The sequence below is a fragment of the Phoenix dactylifera genome, chromosome 3, assembly GCF_051530095.1.
Source record: "Phoenix dactylifera cultivar Ajwa chromosome 3, Ajwa_hap1_PhDact_Kaust_v1.1, whole genome shotgun sequence".
Lineage (NCBI taxonomy): Eukaryota > Viridiplantae > Streptophyta > Magnoliopsida > Arecales > Arecaceae > Phoenix > Phoenix dactylifera.
Genome location: NC_143192.1, coordinates 34,238,299 through 34,252,012, shown reverse-complemented (window position 1 = coordinate 34,252,012; position 13,714 = coordinate 34,238,299). Strand labels below are relative to the sequence as shown.

The following is a 13,714-nucleotide window of genomic DNA, read 5'->3' as shown; positions in this document are numbered from 1 at the left end:
CTGGTTGTCCTTCATTATGCAATGCTCCTAGGGAGCAAGGCTTCTGCTGCGCCCAAACCTCATACATCTTTTTCCCATCCAATACAAGATCGTGCAGCACCACCTCAAGCATAACTCATTTACCACTGCATGTACCCTATCTACAACCTTTACCAATGCCACCCTCTCACTATCTTTTCTACTCCCTCACAATCTTTTTATCCTCTTGCAAGTATCTCTCAACCAAAACTCTTAAACATTTTCATCGCCCATACTACCATGTCTCTCTTCTAACATTCTTCCTACATCCTACACCATTCCTTTATGCTCTAAGGGATAAACAGTTCAGACCATCCCAAACGTTGTAAAGCTTACAGGGGAAGAAAGAGCTTTAAAGGACACCTATAATTGTATTATAATTATGAGGAAACAGCCACAGGCAGGGCGCACCTGCACTTTGGAATATTTGTTTTTACCACTTTTGTGGGAATGGACATTAAATATGCAGACATAAGATGATGTACATAGGAGACTTCAAAGGCACTCTCTCTCCCTCTCTCTCTCTATCTCTCTCTCTGACACATACACATGTGCTTGCTCTCCTCCCCACTCCCGAACCCCACCCATCCACCTTGTCCATGGTTCTCACAAAACCTAAAAAACAATGCCAACTCCAAAATACTTCCTTGCCAGTTTCAAAAACGCTTCATATCTTTATAAATGTCAATTTTATGTGATTCACTACAAATTTGAGCCCTTTTAATAGTTATTCTTTGTCTTTTAAATTGTTGATCCTTTGTAGAAATATTAATTCAGGTATATTATAATTTCTATTTATGTGAACAATGGGACATTGATTTAGTTGATGATTTGTTTATCTTTTTGTTATCCGTACTTAATGAATGTGTAGTTGCTTGGTGGGTGATTCATTGCATCAACTTCTGGTTCAATTTATACCGGGTTGTTGATAGCTATGCGACATTCTCAGAAGAAACAACTATTACAAAAGAAAATAATTGAACCTATAAATGACTTATCAAATCCATTTAGAGGAAGAAAGCATTTATGAAACATCAGGTACAAAATACTGACTGAATGAACAAGCCTATACGCATAAACAAGTCCAAATGGTCGTGCTATATAAAATAATTTTTTGAAATTCTAAAAACTTCTAGAACTTTTTTTACTCTGCCATTACAGTTTATTCTCTTTAAACAATTTTTTTTCTGACCAATACCTAGGATTTGAACCCTGGATCTCCTAAAGGGCAAGCCCGAGGTGCCAACTAACTGTGCAAACAGTTAATCTAATTGTCTTAAAATAATTTATTTTATCTATACAAATCAATCGAGAACTGTTTTAAATATTCACATATTTTTCGATCGATTCATGAATTTATCACAACTAGTTCAAGAAACAAATATGAGTTACAAACTAACGATGTCAGCCATTGCTGCTGGTGGTATACTTGTTGCCATTGTTCATTGTCTGTGCCTTTTTAATGCTTGTTTTCATATATGTATGTGAGCATGAGCACAAAGCTTTAATATAGATGGATCGGAGAAAGTTCAAACAAAGTTCAAAAATTGAGGTTAATGAAAAATCTGATATATTCGATAAGAACCACGAGTCTAGCATTCCTACAAATCTAAAACATGTTTAAGAGACCCCTTGCCTACTCATCAAGTTGTCCTAAAACTAAAACATTGTATCATAGCATTAATTAATTTTGAGACAACTTGATTTATAGGCGATGGGTAAATAAAACATGTATCTTTTTAATAGGCATTTTAGACTTTAAGACCATAACCAACTTTGAATTCACTGATGCGTTAAATTGTTATTCCGCGCACCGCGTGCATTATACTCGTGTATGTGTAGGCTGAACTGCATTGGTCCAACAAAGCAAGTTTGAAGTTGCTTACCCCTGATGAATTTCGCTGGCCAGCTTTCTTTCTGCAGGGCTATTTTGGTTATTTAAATCATGCCATCATAACTAATAGTTCTTGTGATGATTACTTGACATTTTGGTTCAGGTTCTGTGTTAAATGGTAAAACTAGCCCCATGAATACAAAATCAATGGTAAAAGCAACAATTTTAAGGCAGCAGCAAGTTAACAGTCTTGCCCCAATCAGAGCAAATCAACTCTATTCTATAAAAACACACAAGTGTTTCAACAATATTAAATATCTTTCACTTTTTAAAGTTTTAAAAACTTTCCCCATCTAAACTCATCGAAACAAATTCAGATTTGTTTCCTTTACCAAAACAACAATAAAATGCAGAATTTGCAACTATGCTCTGGTACTGGTTGTATAAGCTTTTTTTAAACTTCAGACATGGGCTATGAAGATTCTGATCAGTTTCCAAGGCTTGCAGCAAAACAAAGTCTATGCTTCAAATTGCATTTCACATGTTTCATTTGAACTTGATTATCCTCTGGTGTTTAATAGACTCTTAATTTTACGTATGTTCCGTGGACTCTGTATTCTACTTAGCTATTTGCATTTCTTACACGTGATACAATAATTGATGGTATCATCCTATTTGCATAGCCTAGTAACAAAAATGACAATTTATCTTTGCAAAACAAAGTCTATGCTTCAAATTGCATTTCACATGTTTCATTTGAACTTGATTATCTTCTGGTGTTTCTTAGACTCTTAAATTTTATGTATGTTCCATGGACTCTATTCTACTTAGCTATTTGCATTTCTTACACATGATACAATAATTGATGGTATCATCCTATTTGCATAGCCTAGTAACAAAAATGCCAACTTATCTTTTGTATTGATACATACTGGATATTGATACTCATCAGAACAGTTAGCATATATTTCAAATAATTATTATGTATTCAACCGTTTAAATGTTACAAATAAAAAGGTAGTGTTTAAAATAAAAAATAAAGAATGAATTAGAATTAGACCAAATGATTAAGCTTGTGGATGCCGAAACTATTTTATGAAGCACGAAGCACTTCACTAGTGATAACATATTTTGCTTTACATATGGCATTTTAGATATTTATTTTATGTACATTATCAAGATCTAGTCATATCGCATCATATTTTTCAGGAATTGCCATATTGATGTGTATGTATCCTGTTGTATACACACTCTATAGCATGCCCATGCTTCATAGGTGCTCAACTAGTGTTCAAAGTCACCAATGTTGTTCACCATTGAGTTAATATGACATGTATTTCATGTGTTCCTGCACTTCAATTTCTCGCATTACAGGTTATCATGTTTTCCTCGTATATGCCACTACTTTTATTAACCCATACCCACTTGTTAACAACTTAGCACACTGCACATGTTTCAGGTGTTCTAGGTATTGCCTTCATTGCATGAGTTTTGATCTTAGAGCATTAAAATTCATGACTTTTCAACAAATAAAGGTCATTAAGTTCATTTAAAAATGCTATAGATTGCTCACAGTAAAAAGCTTATCTAGTAAATCTCATACTCCACTAATGTCTCAAATTATCACGGTTTCACGTGTCATATTTCTTCATTTATTTGTGTTCCTCAAGATCAATCTTTGTTTCATTTGCCTTGTGTGCATTCAAAGATCACACTCAACACTCAAACTTGGGCATAGGCTGCTCTCGAAATGCTGCTTGCTTTTTGAAACTTCTCATAACAAAGACCTCTGATTTGTTTTACACCATTGATTTTGCAATACTCTTAGAAGGCAAAAAATTTAGCCGACTTAACAAAAGGTTTTGCATATTATCCTTGGCACTTAGCAACTGCTCCATAGCACCTATGATTTAAAGTATGGTGCCAATATTGGAGAAAGCTTGCCGATACAAACCAGCCTGATCAGCTAAATATGAGTGTAGCTGGGAATACTTTTTATGGGCCAGGTACGGGTGCTAACTATATAATGACTCATAGTCAAGCAAAGTCCGAACTTGGTAAAAATCATGACTAGACATGCACTGGCATGGTAAAATAGCTGAGAAATGACTAGTTGCGCCCTATATCATCAGAAACTAGCATAGATGATTGATTTCGGTCAGCGTCAATCAACAATGTCAAAACAAGAAGAAAATTGCCTCCAGTGATCAAATTTGGTTAGCCTCACTTTAGTTCACACAATATGTAATAATTTTTACCACGTGCAATCAGCAGGCGCTGATTAATTGATCATCAACCATGGCCAGAAAGGTCGCCTATAGTCGGACAATGTCCAAAATGTAGCAAAACAACGTCAATAATGAATGGGATAGGCACTTAGAGTGAAAAGGCTACAGTATTGCCCATGGAGTAAAACATGGCCAACCTAGCTCAGTCACGTGCCACAACCAGTGAGAGAGAACCATCAAAAAATATCAAATATTACCAAATAATAATTGTATTCAAAAAACAAAATGCAAGTTCATGACCTCATCAAACCCCATCAGGGTTCATATGACCTTTTTCTAGTCCTCCCACAGAATCAAAAAAAGGGGGCATATATCCAACTAAACAAAAGAAGATCATTCACAGTCACTACCCTTGTGTGCAACCAAATGACACGAGTTACCACTAATTCCAGTTTCATGTAACTCAGCATTTTCAATCATGTCCTGGTGCTCTTAAAAAGTGTGAGCATATAGCAATGAAATATTAAGCACCAGAAAACAACAGGGAGGACATTGACCATGAAGACTGGAAGATGGAGGCTACTGCAATACCAGACTGACGAATTGATGTGCAACTTCTCAAAAGAATGTAAAGAAGAACAAATTTTAGGAACATGATTGTCCAGAATCAAGTCACTACTATGAACAGATACACCTGAAGCAACGATAAGCCAAATAGTCATACAATTGATTAGAATCATAAGGGCATCTGTTATCATGAAATGAATGACATCCGAGAATCATTTGCAATCTTAAGAGAGATCACATTACCAGCAATTACCCACAAACGTTCGATTTATTTAATGAAGCACTAGTTAACCAATCCATAATAATATGCAGAAAGTAATGGTGAGAAGTGAACGGTTGATTTCTACAATACAGAAAATGAGGGTTGTTCCAGTACAACCATCAACCAGTAATTGTTCACAAACTAAAGCCTAATAAGTTTCGATCAGCAAAAGTGAAGAACATATAAAGTGACTAACAAAGCTGCAAGGTGAAGAGCACTAACGTATTTCCCCATCCTCTCCAAGTTCCCCATCCTCAAGCTCTTCATAACCACCATTTCTACGGGACCCATCTCGATCTTTCTTATGCCTCTTGTGTCGATTTTCACTATCTGAATCGGTAGTGTAAGTGTGCTGCCAAAAACACCAACATGAATTTTAAACACACCTTCAAATAATCATAGGAATATAATCGTATTGCCACTTCAGGATTTAAAACAAGGGGGAAAAGAACATTTTGTACCTTACGCGATTTTTTGCGGTCACCGCTATGCCTACGCCTACGGGACTTCTTGGACTCCTCTTTATCATCTTTTTCAGAGCTTACATCATCAACCATGCTGTGGTGACGTTTCCGGTGCTTTCTTTCCTTATCATTTTCCCTCTTTTTATCCTTCGAGCCATGGCTGTCCATCATATCAACATTTTCACTTTCTGCTTCATCCTTTCTAGATCGGTCCTTTCCCTTCTCTTTTTCGCGTTCTCTCTCTTTTTCCTTCCTTTCTTCCTTTTCTTTCCTTTCCTTCTCCTTCCTCTTCTCTTTCTCCTCTCTTTCTTTCTCTTTCTTTGCCTATAAACAAGTAAAAATTGCATAAATCTTCAGTCCACATTGATGTCATATAGAACTACATTATTTTGCCCCCATTAACGTTGCTTTGAGTATAAAAAAAAAACACTGACAACAAGCAAGCATGGAACTTAAATCATGACATGTTATAGTTGTTAAAAACAGCTGCATGAAAGCTCATTAGTCATATATGAGAACAGCTTTTGCAGCATAATCTTCAATTCGTTAATTAGACACTTGAAATCCATCCATATGCAAACATGTGTGCCTGTTTGTATGTGAATGGGCAGGTGTCAGGACTACAGTTAAAGATAACTATGATTGCTAATTAATAGACATAATATGCAAAAACATCATATTTCTAAAATATAATATGAAAGAAAATTCAAGTACGGAAGAAACAAAATTAAGATACACCAAGGGATGGGAGGGTTGCAGAAGATATATTACTATAAAATCAATGTAACAGATGGCGTGCATGATCTGACCAGAACACGACCTGACAAACCAAGGTTTCGATAGAACAAGTTATCATCCCTGAACTGACCTGATTAGCCAACAAAGAAATCAAGCTGGGCCCAGATTTAGGTCGACCTGACTTGACTATGGCTCAACCAAATTATTTATACTGTATATCTGTTATATATATATATATATATATATATATATATATATATAGATAGAGAGAGAGAGAGAGAGAGAGAGAGAACATGTAAATGTCTTAAAAATATCAGTTATCAACATCATTTATACTCTACTGGCCAAGGGGTCAGGGAACCAAGGTTTATTGGAACCCAAGGGCGCGGCACTTTGGAAAAATCAGGAGCATAAATGTACACTTATGTAGATACATATATAGAAATGCACATTACACACGCATGCATATGTACATACATGCATTTAAGCTTGCATGCATGCATGTATGCAGACATCATATATATATAAATATATATAAATATATATAAAATATATATATATATATAATTAGCCTGTGAAATAGTTATATTGCTTATGCAAATGCACATTTCTGCTGAAAATTTTGGACATAAGACAATTCGATTATATTATAAATTTAAAATAAAATGGTTAATGGGTTGCCAAACTGAAAGAGCTGAAGAGTTTTTTTGGACTGGAGTCCACATGCAGTAGAAACTGGAGAAAGATTAGATTCCTAGGCACAAGAATGACAAGGAGTTCGAGTGACAATAGGTGAAGGATTAGGAAGTGTGTTTTGACATTAAAAGTAGGGATACTCTTCTATGCATAGTCAGCGGGACCATCCCAAACCACCCGGTTCGAGGCATACCGAGTCATAATGATGGCGAAGCAGAACGGTTCCGACAACCAAAACGAGAAACCGGCGACGAAGGGAGAGAAGAAAGAAATATCGGAAAAGAGAGCAAGGGAGGGAGGGAGAGGGAGAGGGAGAGGGAGAGAGGGTGGCGGCCGGACGGCGGAGGGCCGAGGCGCCGCGCGAAGGGGCAAAGGACGGGCTCCGCCTCCGGTTCCTCTATTTCGTCTGAAACAGGAGTCCTAGAGGGGGCCCTTTATTATTTTCGAAATTTTTAAGTGAAGTCGGCAAACTCCTTGCCGGCTTCAAAGGGTTTGACAACTTCACTTAAGAAATTCAAAAATAAAAAAGGACCCCCTCTAGGACCCCTATATGTAACGAAACAAGAAAGCCGGAGGCGGAGACCCTCCTCCGCCCCTCCGGGCAGCTCCCTAGCCCTCCGCCGGATGTCCGCCACCCTCCTCTCATCCTCCCTCTCTCACCCTTCTCGCTCTCTTTTTCTCTCCCGTTCTCCCTCCCCCGCCTCGTCTACTATGTTGGGACAGGCCCAGCACAGGGGCGTACCAACCCATGCCACCGGAAAATCGGACCAGGCCCCAGTTTTGACACATCAATCCTTGCTTCTATGAACAAATTTAACTAGGGTTATTATCGACATTAAAAAGCAAATACTCTTCTATGAACGAATGTAACTAGGGTATTATGGGCATTAAAAAGATGGAAAAATTTTAAACCACAATGACCAACATAGTCGACACACCACACAAAACACCCACACCATCGCATGCGCCCACAAAAAAATAGGGAGAGATAGTGAAAGCAGCAGGTTGTAACAGACAATTCCATCAGAGGGGGGGGGGGAGTGGGGGACCACCGATCATCCTCACTTTATCTCTTCCCCTCTTGGTCATGCTTCTCTAGCCATAAGAAATAGGGGATGGTTTCTATGGCCAAACAGGCACAACCAAGAGAAGAAGGAGAAGGGGAAAAAGAATAGGAGGAAGAAATAAGATGAGCCCATCTTCTAAAGAAGGGTAAAGGGAATTTCTTAGCTGTAGTCGTCATCCCAGAAGGTGACCATTTTAGACTGCCTTTTTCATCACTTCGGCCCACCTCTTTTGCCTTTCTAAATTGACAATACTTTTTCTATCCCTTGGCTACTCAAGTCTAAAACTCGATCTAATCCTCTAATGCATAATGTAGATAAGGTGCTCTTTTCGCACCCAGCCTTTTTCTTGAGGCACATGAAAGGCATGCCTTTTGAGGTCCTACACGGACTCGCTCGCCTCGGCAGTCAAGGTGCCAAGGTGGCAACCAAGTGTGCCTTGCACTTTAGAAACCCATAGATAACATTTACTAACCCAAAACCACACCCAACCCGATTCCAAAACTTAGACGCTAGCAGGTTTCCAACTCAAATATTGTGCATCTTGTGGTTGGCAAATCTTGCCAAGCTGACAGGTTTTTGGGTCATGTTGGGGTCAGGTATTAGGATGCCTAGGCCAACTTCGCGTAGACCCAGCCTGACCAGAACCACACCCATTAAGGTTATACAGTGCATGTTTGCAAATAGCTTGATACAGTAAGATGTGAAATCAAACCGCAAACATACTATGTTCATGTGTATACTTTCACACCAAACATTTTCCAATCATATGATTGAATAAAAGCATTAACAATGATAAAATCTAATTTTTCACTGTGATGACACATTATGGTAACAGAAATGTGCTGCATCTCAGGTCATGAACTTATAATCAAAAGTGAAGCCTTTCATAACCTAGGAAAGCTCTAGAATTGTACACATAGAATCAAGTAAATATGAAAACCACGAAAAACAGAAAACCTTGGGTACCTTTTCCTCTTCTCTTTTACGCTCCTTCTCTTTCAGCTTTTCTTGCAAGTGGGCTACATGTTCTTCAAAAATCTCTTTTACAAAGTTCTCATCACCAATGGACCTAAAAAAGCATGAATCAATTGCTTAAGAAAACCAGATACTCAAAGAATAGATTAGCCATAAATTTTCAGGTCGTCTAGCCATATTTTCGCATACCTGTACTCTTGGGTGTCTTCAAACAGTGATTTGCAGTCCTCCCATCTAGATGAAGCAGTTATTTCCTATAAAAAAAAAAAGACCAAACAGTTATAAATAACATATATCCATAAATATATCTGCATCAACAATGTGCCAGAAATTTCACAACTGTCAACCAATGCTTCATACATCTCTTAGGAGCATGCTCTCAGAATACCTTAATTGAGTAAAGCAGGTCAGAAAAATTATCTGCAAGACGTTGGCGCTTCTTAGCCTCCTTCTCCTCCTTCTCCCTAAGCCTTTCCAGTAACTCATCAAAAACAAGCTACAAATTGGGGTAAACCACAAATCAGGTCTATACTATAGAGAAAAAAGCAAATTGCCTAATTAACAGGTTCTTGATGTTCTGAGCACAAGACGGCAGATCCACAAAAAAATTTACAAATCAAATTTAATTTTTAATTGACATGAACAGAAAATGAAAAAATAACAAATGAATTGTTGACACATGCATAACGACTTCAACATGCATTTCAGTTACCTGGTATTTCTAGGATTTCATGGTATGTTTTTGTGCATTTGGCAGTGGGTAGGAGGCCATTTGTGTAAGTGTTTTCTTCCTTTTTTTTCCTTATCTTTTTTTTGTGGGTGTGTTTTTTTTGGGACAAGATGACTTTTAGTAGGGAATGGTACTTATAGATTAAAAGTGGAATCGTGATCATGAAAAGGACTTATGACAGTACTTTGAAACATCATAGAAGACATTACGTAGGTTAGAATCTAAAAAATCAATAAGATTACTATTGAACCTTTAAAATTTTCAAGACTCTTAACAGCAACAAGTAATATCTTTGCCAGCACTGATCATGGGCCAAGCTTGGGTACAGAAAATGTCAAATTTTAAATAGGCCCAACCCGAAGCCTAACTAAAAATGAATATAGTTTAGGCCCGAGATCCACCCCATGATCAGCTCTAATCTTTACAACAAGCAAATTCGTAAGTTTTCTATCTCAACAGAGGAACAAGAAAAGGAAATTTCAATGAACAAGGCAAACTGTTTTGAAAACCTAACACACTTTGAATGGCAGGGAAAGGATTAATTTTAAACAGACTCTATTATGGGGAAGTTATGGTTTCTATGGGAAAGTTCCGAGTCAACAGAAGATGTATAAATTATACACAGGTATAGTTTTAACTATGTACAAATACATAGAGAGAATACACACAAACAAATACAATCTAACAAAAGTTTCAAAATCTAAGAAAAAGATGCTCCGAGAATCACCTTTTTATATGAACATATTTTTAGTCAACCCTTCACCTCCTTCTTATTAACTTAACTACAATATTCCTATTCCAACATTCATACTTTCATTAATCTCCTTTCTTTGTCTTTTCATATGTTCATATTTCTCCCTTTATTTCCATCTTAGAAGATCAACTGAAATTTGAGACAAGAGTGCCCACATTTTCCTTCGGAGCTTTAGAGAGTTAGAAGGGGATTGACAGACAGCAGGATAGTGTTCGTAAGGAGGTTAGACAATTAGGGCCTGGAGATATACATAATGGAGAAGCAAAATGATTGAGAATAGAGCAAGAAAGATGTCTAATGATAAAAGCTAAGGAGATCTGAGATAGTCAACGGAGGAACAAATAAATGTTCTTAAAGGACTACTTTCGTTAATCACAAACAGAAAATTAGAGCTGAAGGAAGAAACTGTACAAGGAGGCCTTCTTCTGCACACCAATGTGGATAAATGTCCCGCCCACCTTAAAAAAAGGCAAAAAGAAAAAAAAAAGATGACAGGACATAAATATGGAAAGTTTACCTTCATGTTTGTCTCTGATATTCCTTGTAGGCTGTCATCACCCGAAGTAGCAGCCTTGAAATCTTCAAATGTCCATGAAGATGCCAAAGCAATCTGGATATAAGAATTTCACCATTACAGCAATGCATTTTATTGTAAGACACAGAAGCAAGAGAGAGAGAGAGAGAGCTATCAATCACCTTTCGGATCTTAATTGCTTCTTTGATCTGGGCCTTGTCCTCATGGTACTGCAGAAAATGGAGCATAAAATGATCAGAAAAACAGCTTAAAATCAACTTCAGAATTAAAGTTGGAACATTCATATAATCAGCATTCTCCAACAGCAAAGAAGTAATCAGGTCTAGGTTTTCCACTCATTTGTTGGAAGACAAAAGAAAAGCTTACATGATACCTTGGCAGAGGCCTCTACAGAAATATCACTGATCATCTTATAAGAATTAATACAGCAACTGTGACAAAAATTTAACCCTCACAATTTGGCCCATGTCTAGCATTCAAATATAACATTCCAGTACTACAGAGACTGGAAAAGTGGTATGCACTTCACAAGCATAATAATCAGTACATGTTTGTAGATTAAACATAAATAAAAAAATAAAATCCAGCTTAAATTCTACCCTTTAATCTACATAATAATAATAATAAATCAACATTAAGTTAATTCACATAATTAAGCAGCTTAGGCAGGATTGGCCTTGCATAACACCTAAGCTAAGTAACTGGTCAAACATAGACAACACCAGTTAGAGAAGTTCCTACCACCCACAATATTATGAAAAAGGCAACCAACAGAGGTTTCTGAAATCTTCTAAGGAGCCATGTATGTGAGATGCTAACAATGTGGATATTGCACTTCCTAAGCTAAATTTTTTCCGCATTATTAAATAAATTGAGATTTTAAAAAACATACCTACAATGATGAAAAAATTATCTATTGGTCAATGACAAGTAGAAAGAAACACTGATCACCTGCTTAAAGCCAAGGCAGACTAAGCAGATGCCTAGTGTCCTAGGCAACAGAAAAATAACAATGTGGATATTGCACTTCCTCAAGCTAAAATTGTTCCGCATTATTAAATAAATTGAGATTTTAAAAAACATACCTACAATGATGAAAAAATTATCTATTGGTCAATGACAAGTAGAAAGAAACACTGATCACCTGCTTAAAGCCAAGGCAGACTAAGCAGATGCCTAGTGTCCTCCTAGTGTCCTAGGCAACAGAAAAATAAACAGGAGAGAAGGCATAATATGAGGAAGAAAAGGAAAAAGGTAAGGTCCCCGGTGGGTGAAGTGGGGAGCGGGCATGGGGTTGCAAGTATTAAATATTGAAGGGGTAAAGAAAAGACAGTGGGGAAGAAACAAAAGGGGAGCAAGAAAAAAAAATAAAGAGGGATACATGAACGAGGAAGAAGAAAACTCGATCAAATCAAACAAACTAAATTTCTAAATAACATCTCGATTAGAAATTAAACAAACCAAGCTTCAGCCAGCAAGACAGATTCAAAATTAATTTCAAGTTGAACCAAGTCAAGTTCAGCTAGTTAAAGCTTGAATACACACAAAGATTGCAAAAAGATGCACAAATATAATATATATGTGTGCTAGGGTAGACCTAAGAGCGAATTATGACACCTGAAATTTAGATTACTTATTAGGTAACAGGCAGTCATATAGTACACAATTAGCATAGTCCCCCAACATTCATTTTAATTTAATCATGCCACCCATTGAAAGCTCCCCAAAATATGATTTAAATGTCAAACAGAGAATAACATGAACCTAAGTTGACTTGAATCATTAGGCAAATGGAAATCAGTTAGTATAGATGCAGCATATTCCTCTGAAATTCTCTTCAATTAAATTACAAAAAAAAAAAAGCAATTCAACTATAATTCACAAACCATCAAAAACTTTCCAAAGCTTACCTCCCACTTCATTATTGACCTTTATTAATTAATGCATGCCTAATACACTCAACAGGCAAGGCATAATTTTCAAATGGATAATGACAAACCAACCTGCTTGTCAAGTTCCTCTGCAACGTCCTCAAACAGATCTTTTGGTGTTGAACCTGATGTGTTTGATGATACTGCTATGTAAGGTGGCAAATCCTTCACCTGCAAAACAACAATTACATTATAACATATGGACATAGAAAGTTAGATAACATTCCAAATGAACAACAATCTCATGAAAGCATACCACAATTTTTAAGTTACCTGCATACAGTAATCGCGCCAGTGAGTTTTAGCTGTAAGAATTCCAGCAGCAACATGTTCTTCCATTAATTTGCGGAACTCATCACGGTTTTTGCGCTCCAGCCGTCTTAATTGCTCCTGTATGTTCAATTGATGAATGATATATAAGCATACTACAAAAATCAGTTCACAAGTTATGACAAGGAAAACATTAATGCACCTTCTGTATCTTCCGCTGTTCCTCCTCTTCCTTTTCCAGATCATGTATGTACTCCTGCAATAAATTGACATGCTTGAGAGCATGGAAGATAAGAAAAGCACCTCCCAAGGTAACAAAATGATGAGAAAAGCTTACCTGGAAGATCTCCAAACGATCAATTTTTTCAAGTCGAGAACATCTTTCGTCATCCTCCAGTCGATCTTGAACTTTCCTCCATTGGGTGTTTGCCTAAAGATACAGGGAAAATAATAAGTAACCATATTCTAAAGCAGAATGACCATGTTTGTATCCTTATTATGGCACTTAGTTTGGAACAGTACCTTAATAAAGTCACAAGATTCAAGAAAAGTTCTATACTCCATTATATTTCGTTTATGCTCCTCGGCAGCCTTCGCTCTTTCCTGCAGCGGTATCCACATTACAGTAAAATTATGGAACAAGAA

The 13,714-nt window shown here is 37.0% G+C and overlaps 1 protein-coding gene across 9 annotated transcripts in view; it reads right to left on the bottom strand.

Moving 5' to 3' along the window:
• The window catches only part of LOC103720771 (pre-mRNA-processing protein 40A-like), a 33,021-nt gene that overhangs the window by 4,936 nt on the left and 14,371 nt on the right, over positions 1-13,714 (bottom strand). For 4 of the 9 annotated variants that reach the window (XM_008810646.6, XM_008810647.6, XM_088718084.2 and 1 more), the window contains 12 exons: positions 13,592-13,672; positions 13,407-13,499; positions 13,272-13,325; positions 13,073-13,189; positions 12,872-12,970; positions 11,030-11,077; positions 10,851-10,943; positions 9,238-9,345; positions 9,039-9,103; positions 8,841-8,943; positions 5,371-5,697; positions 5,132-5,261 (listed from right to left, as the gene is read on the bottom strand). In XM_008810646.6, coding sequence (XP_008808868.3) covers positions 5,132-5,261; positions 5,371-5,697; positions 8,841-8,943; positions 9,039-9,103; positions 9,238-9,345; positions 10,851-10,943; positions 11,030-11,077; positions 12,872-12,970; positions 13,073-13,189; positions 13,272-13,325; positions 13,407-13,499; positions 13,592-13,672 — 1,318 coding nt within the window. Of the gene's footprint in view, positions 1-4,896; positions 5,262-5,370; positions 5,698-8,840; positions 8,944-9,038; positions 9,104-9,237; positions 9,346-10,850; positions 10,944-11,029; positions 11,078-12,871; positions 12,971-13,072; positions 13,190-13,271; positions 13,326-13,406; positions 13,500-13,591; positions 13,673-13,714 lie in introns of those variants that run through there. The other 5 variants (XM_026809866.4, XM_088718086.2, XM_088718087.2 and 2 more) reach the window with 2 other exon arrangements.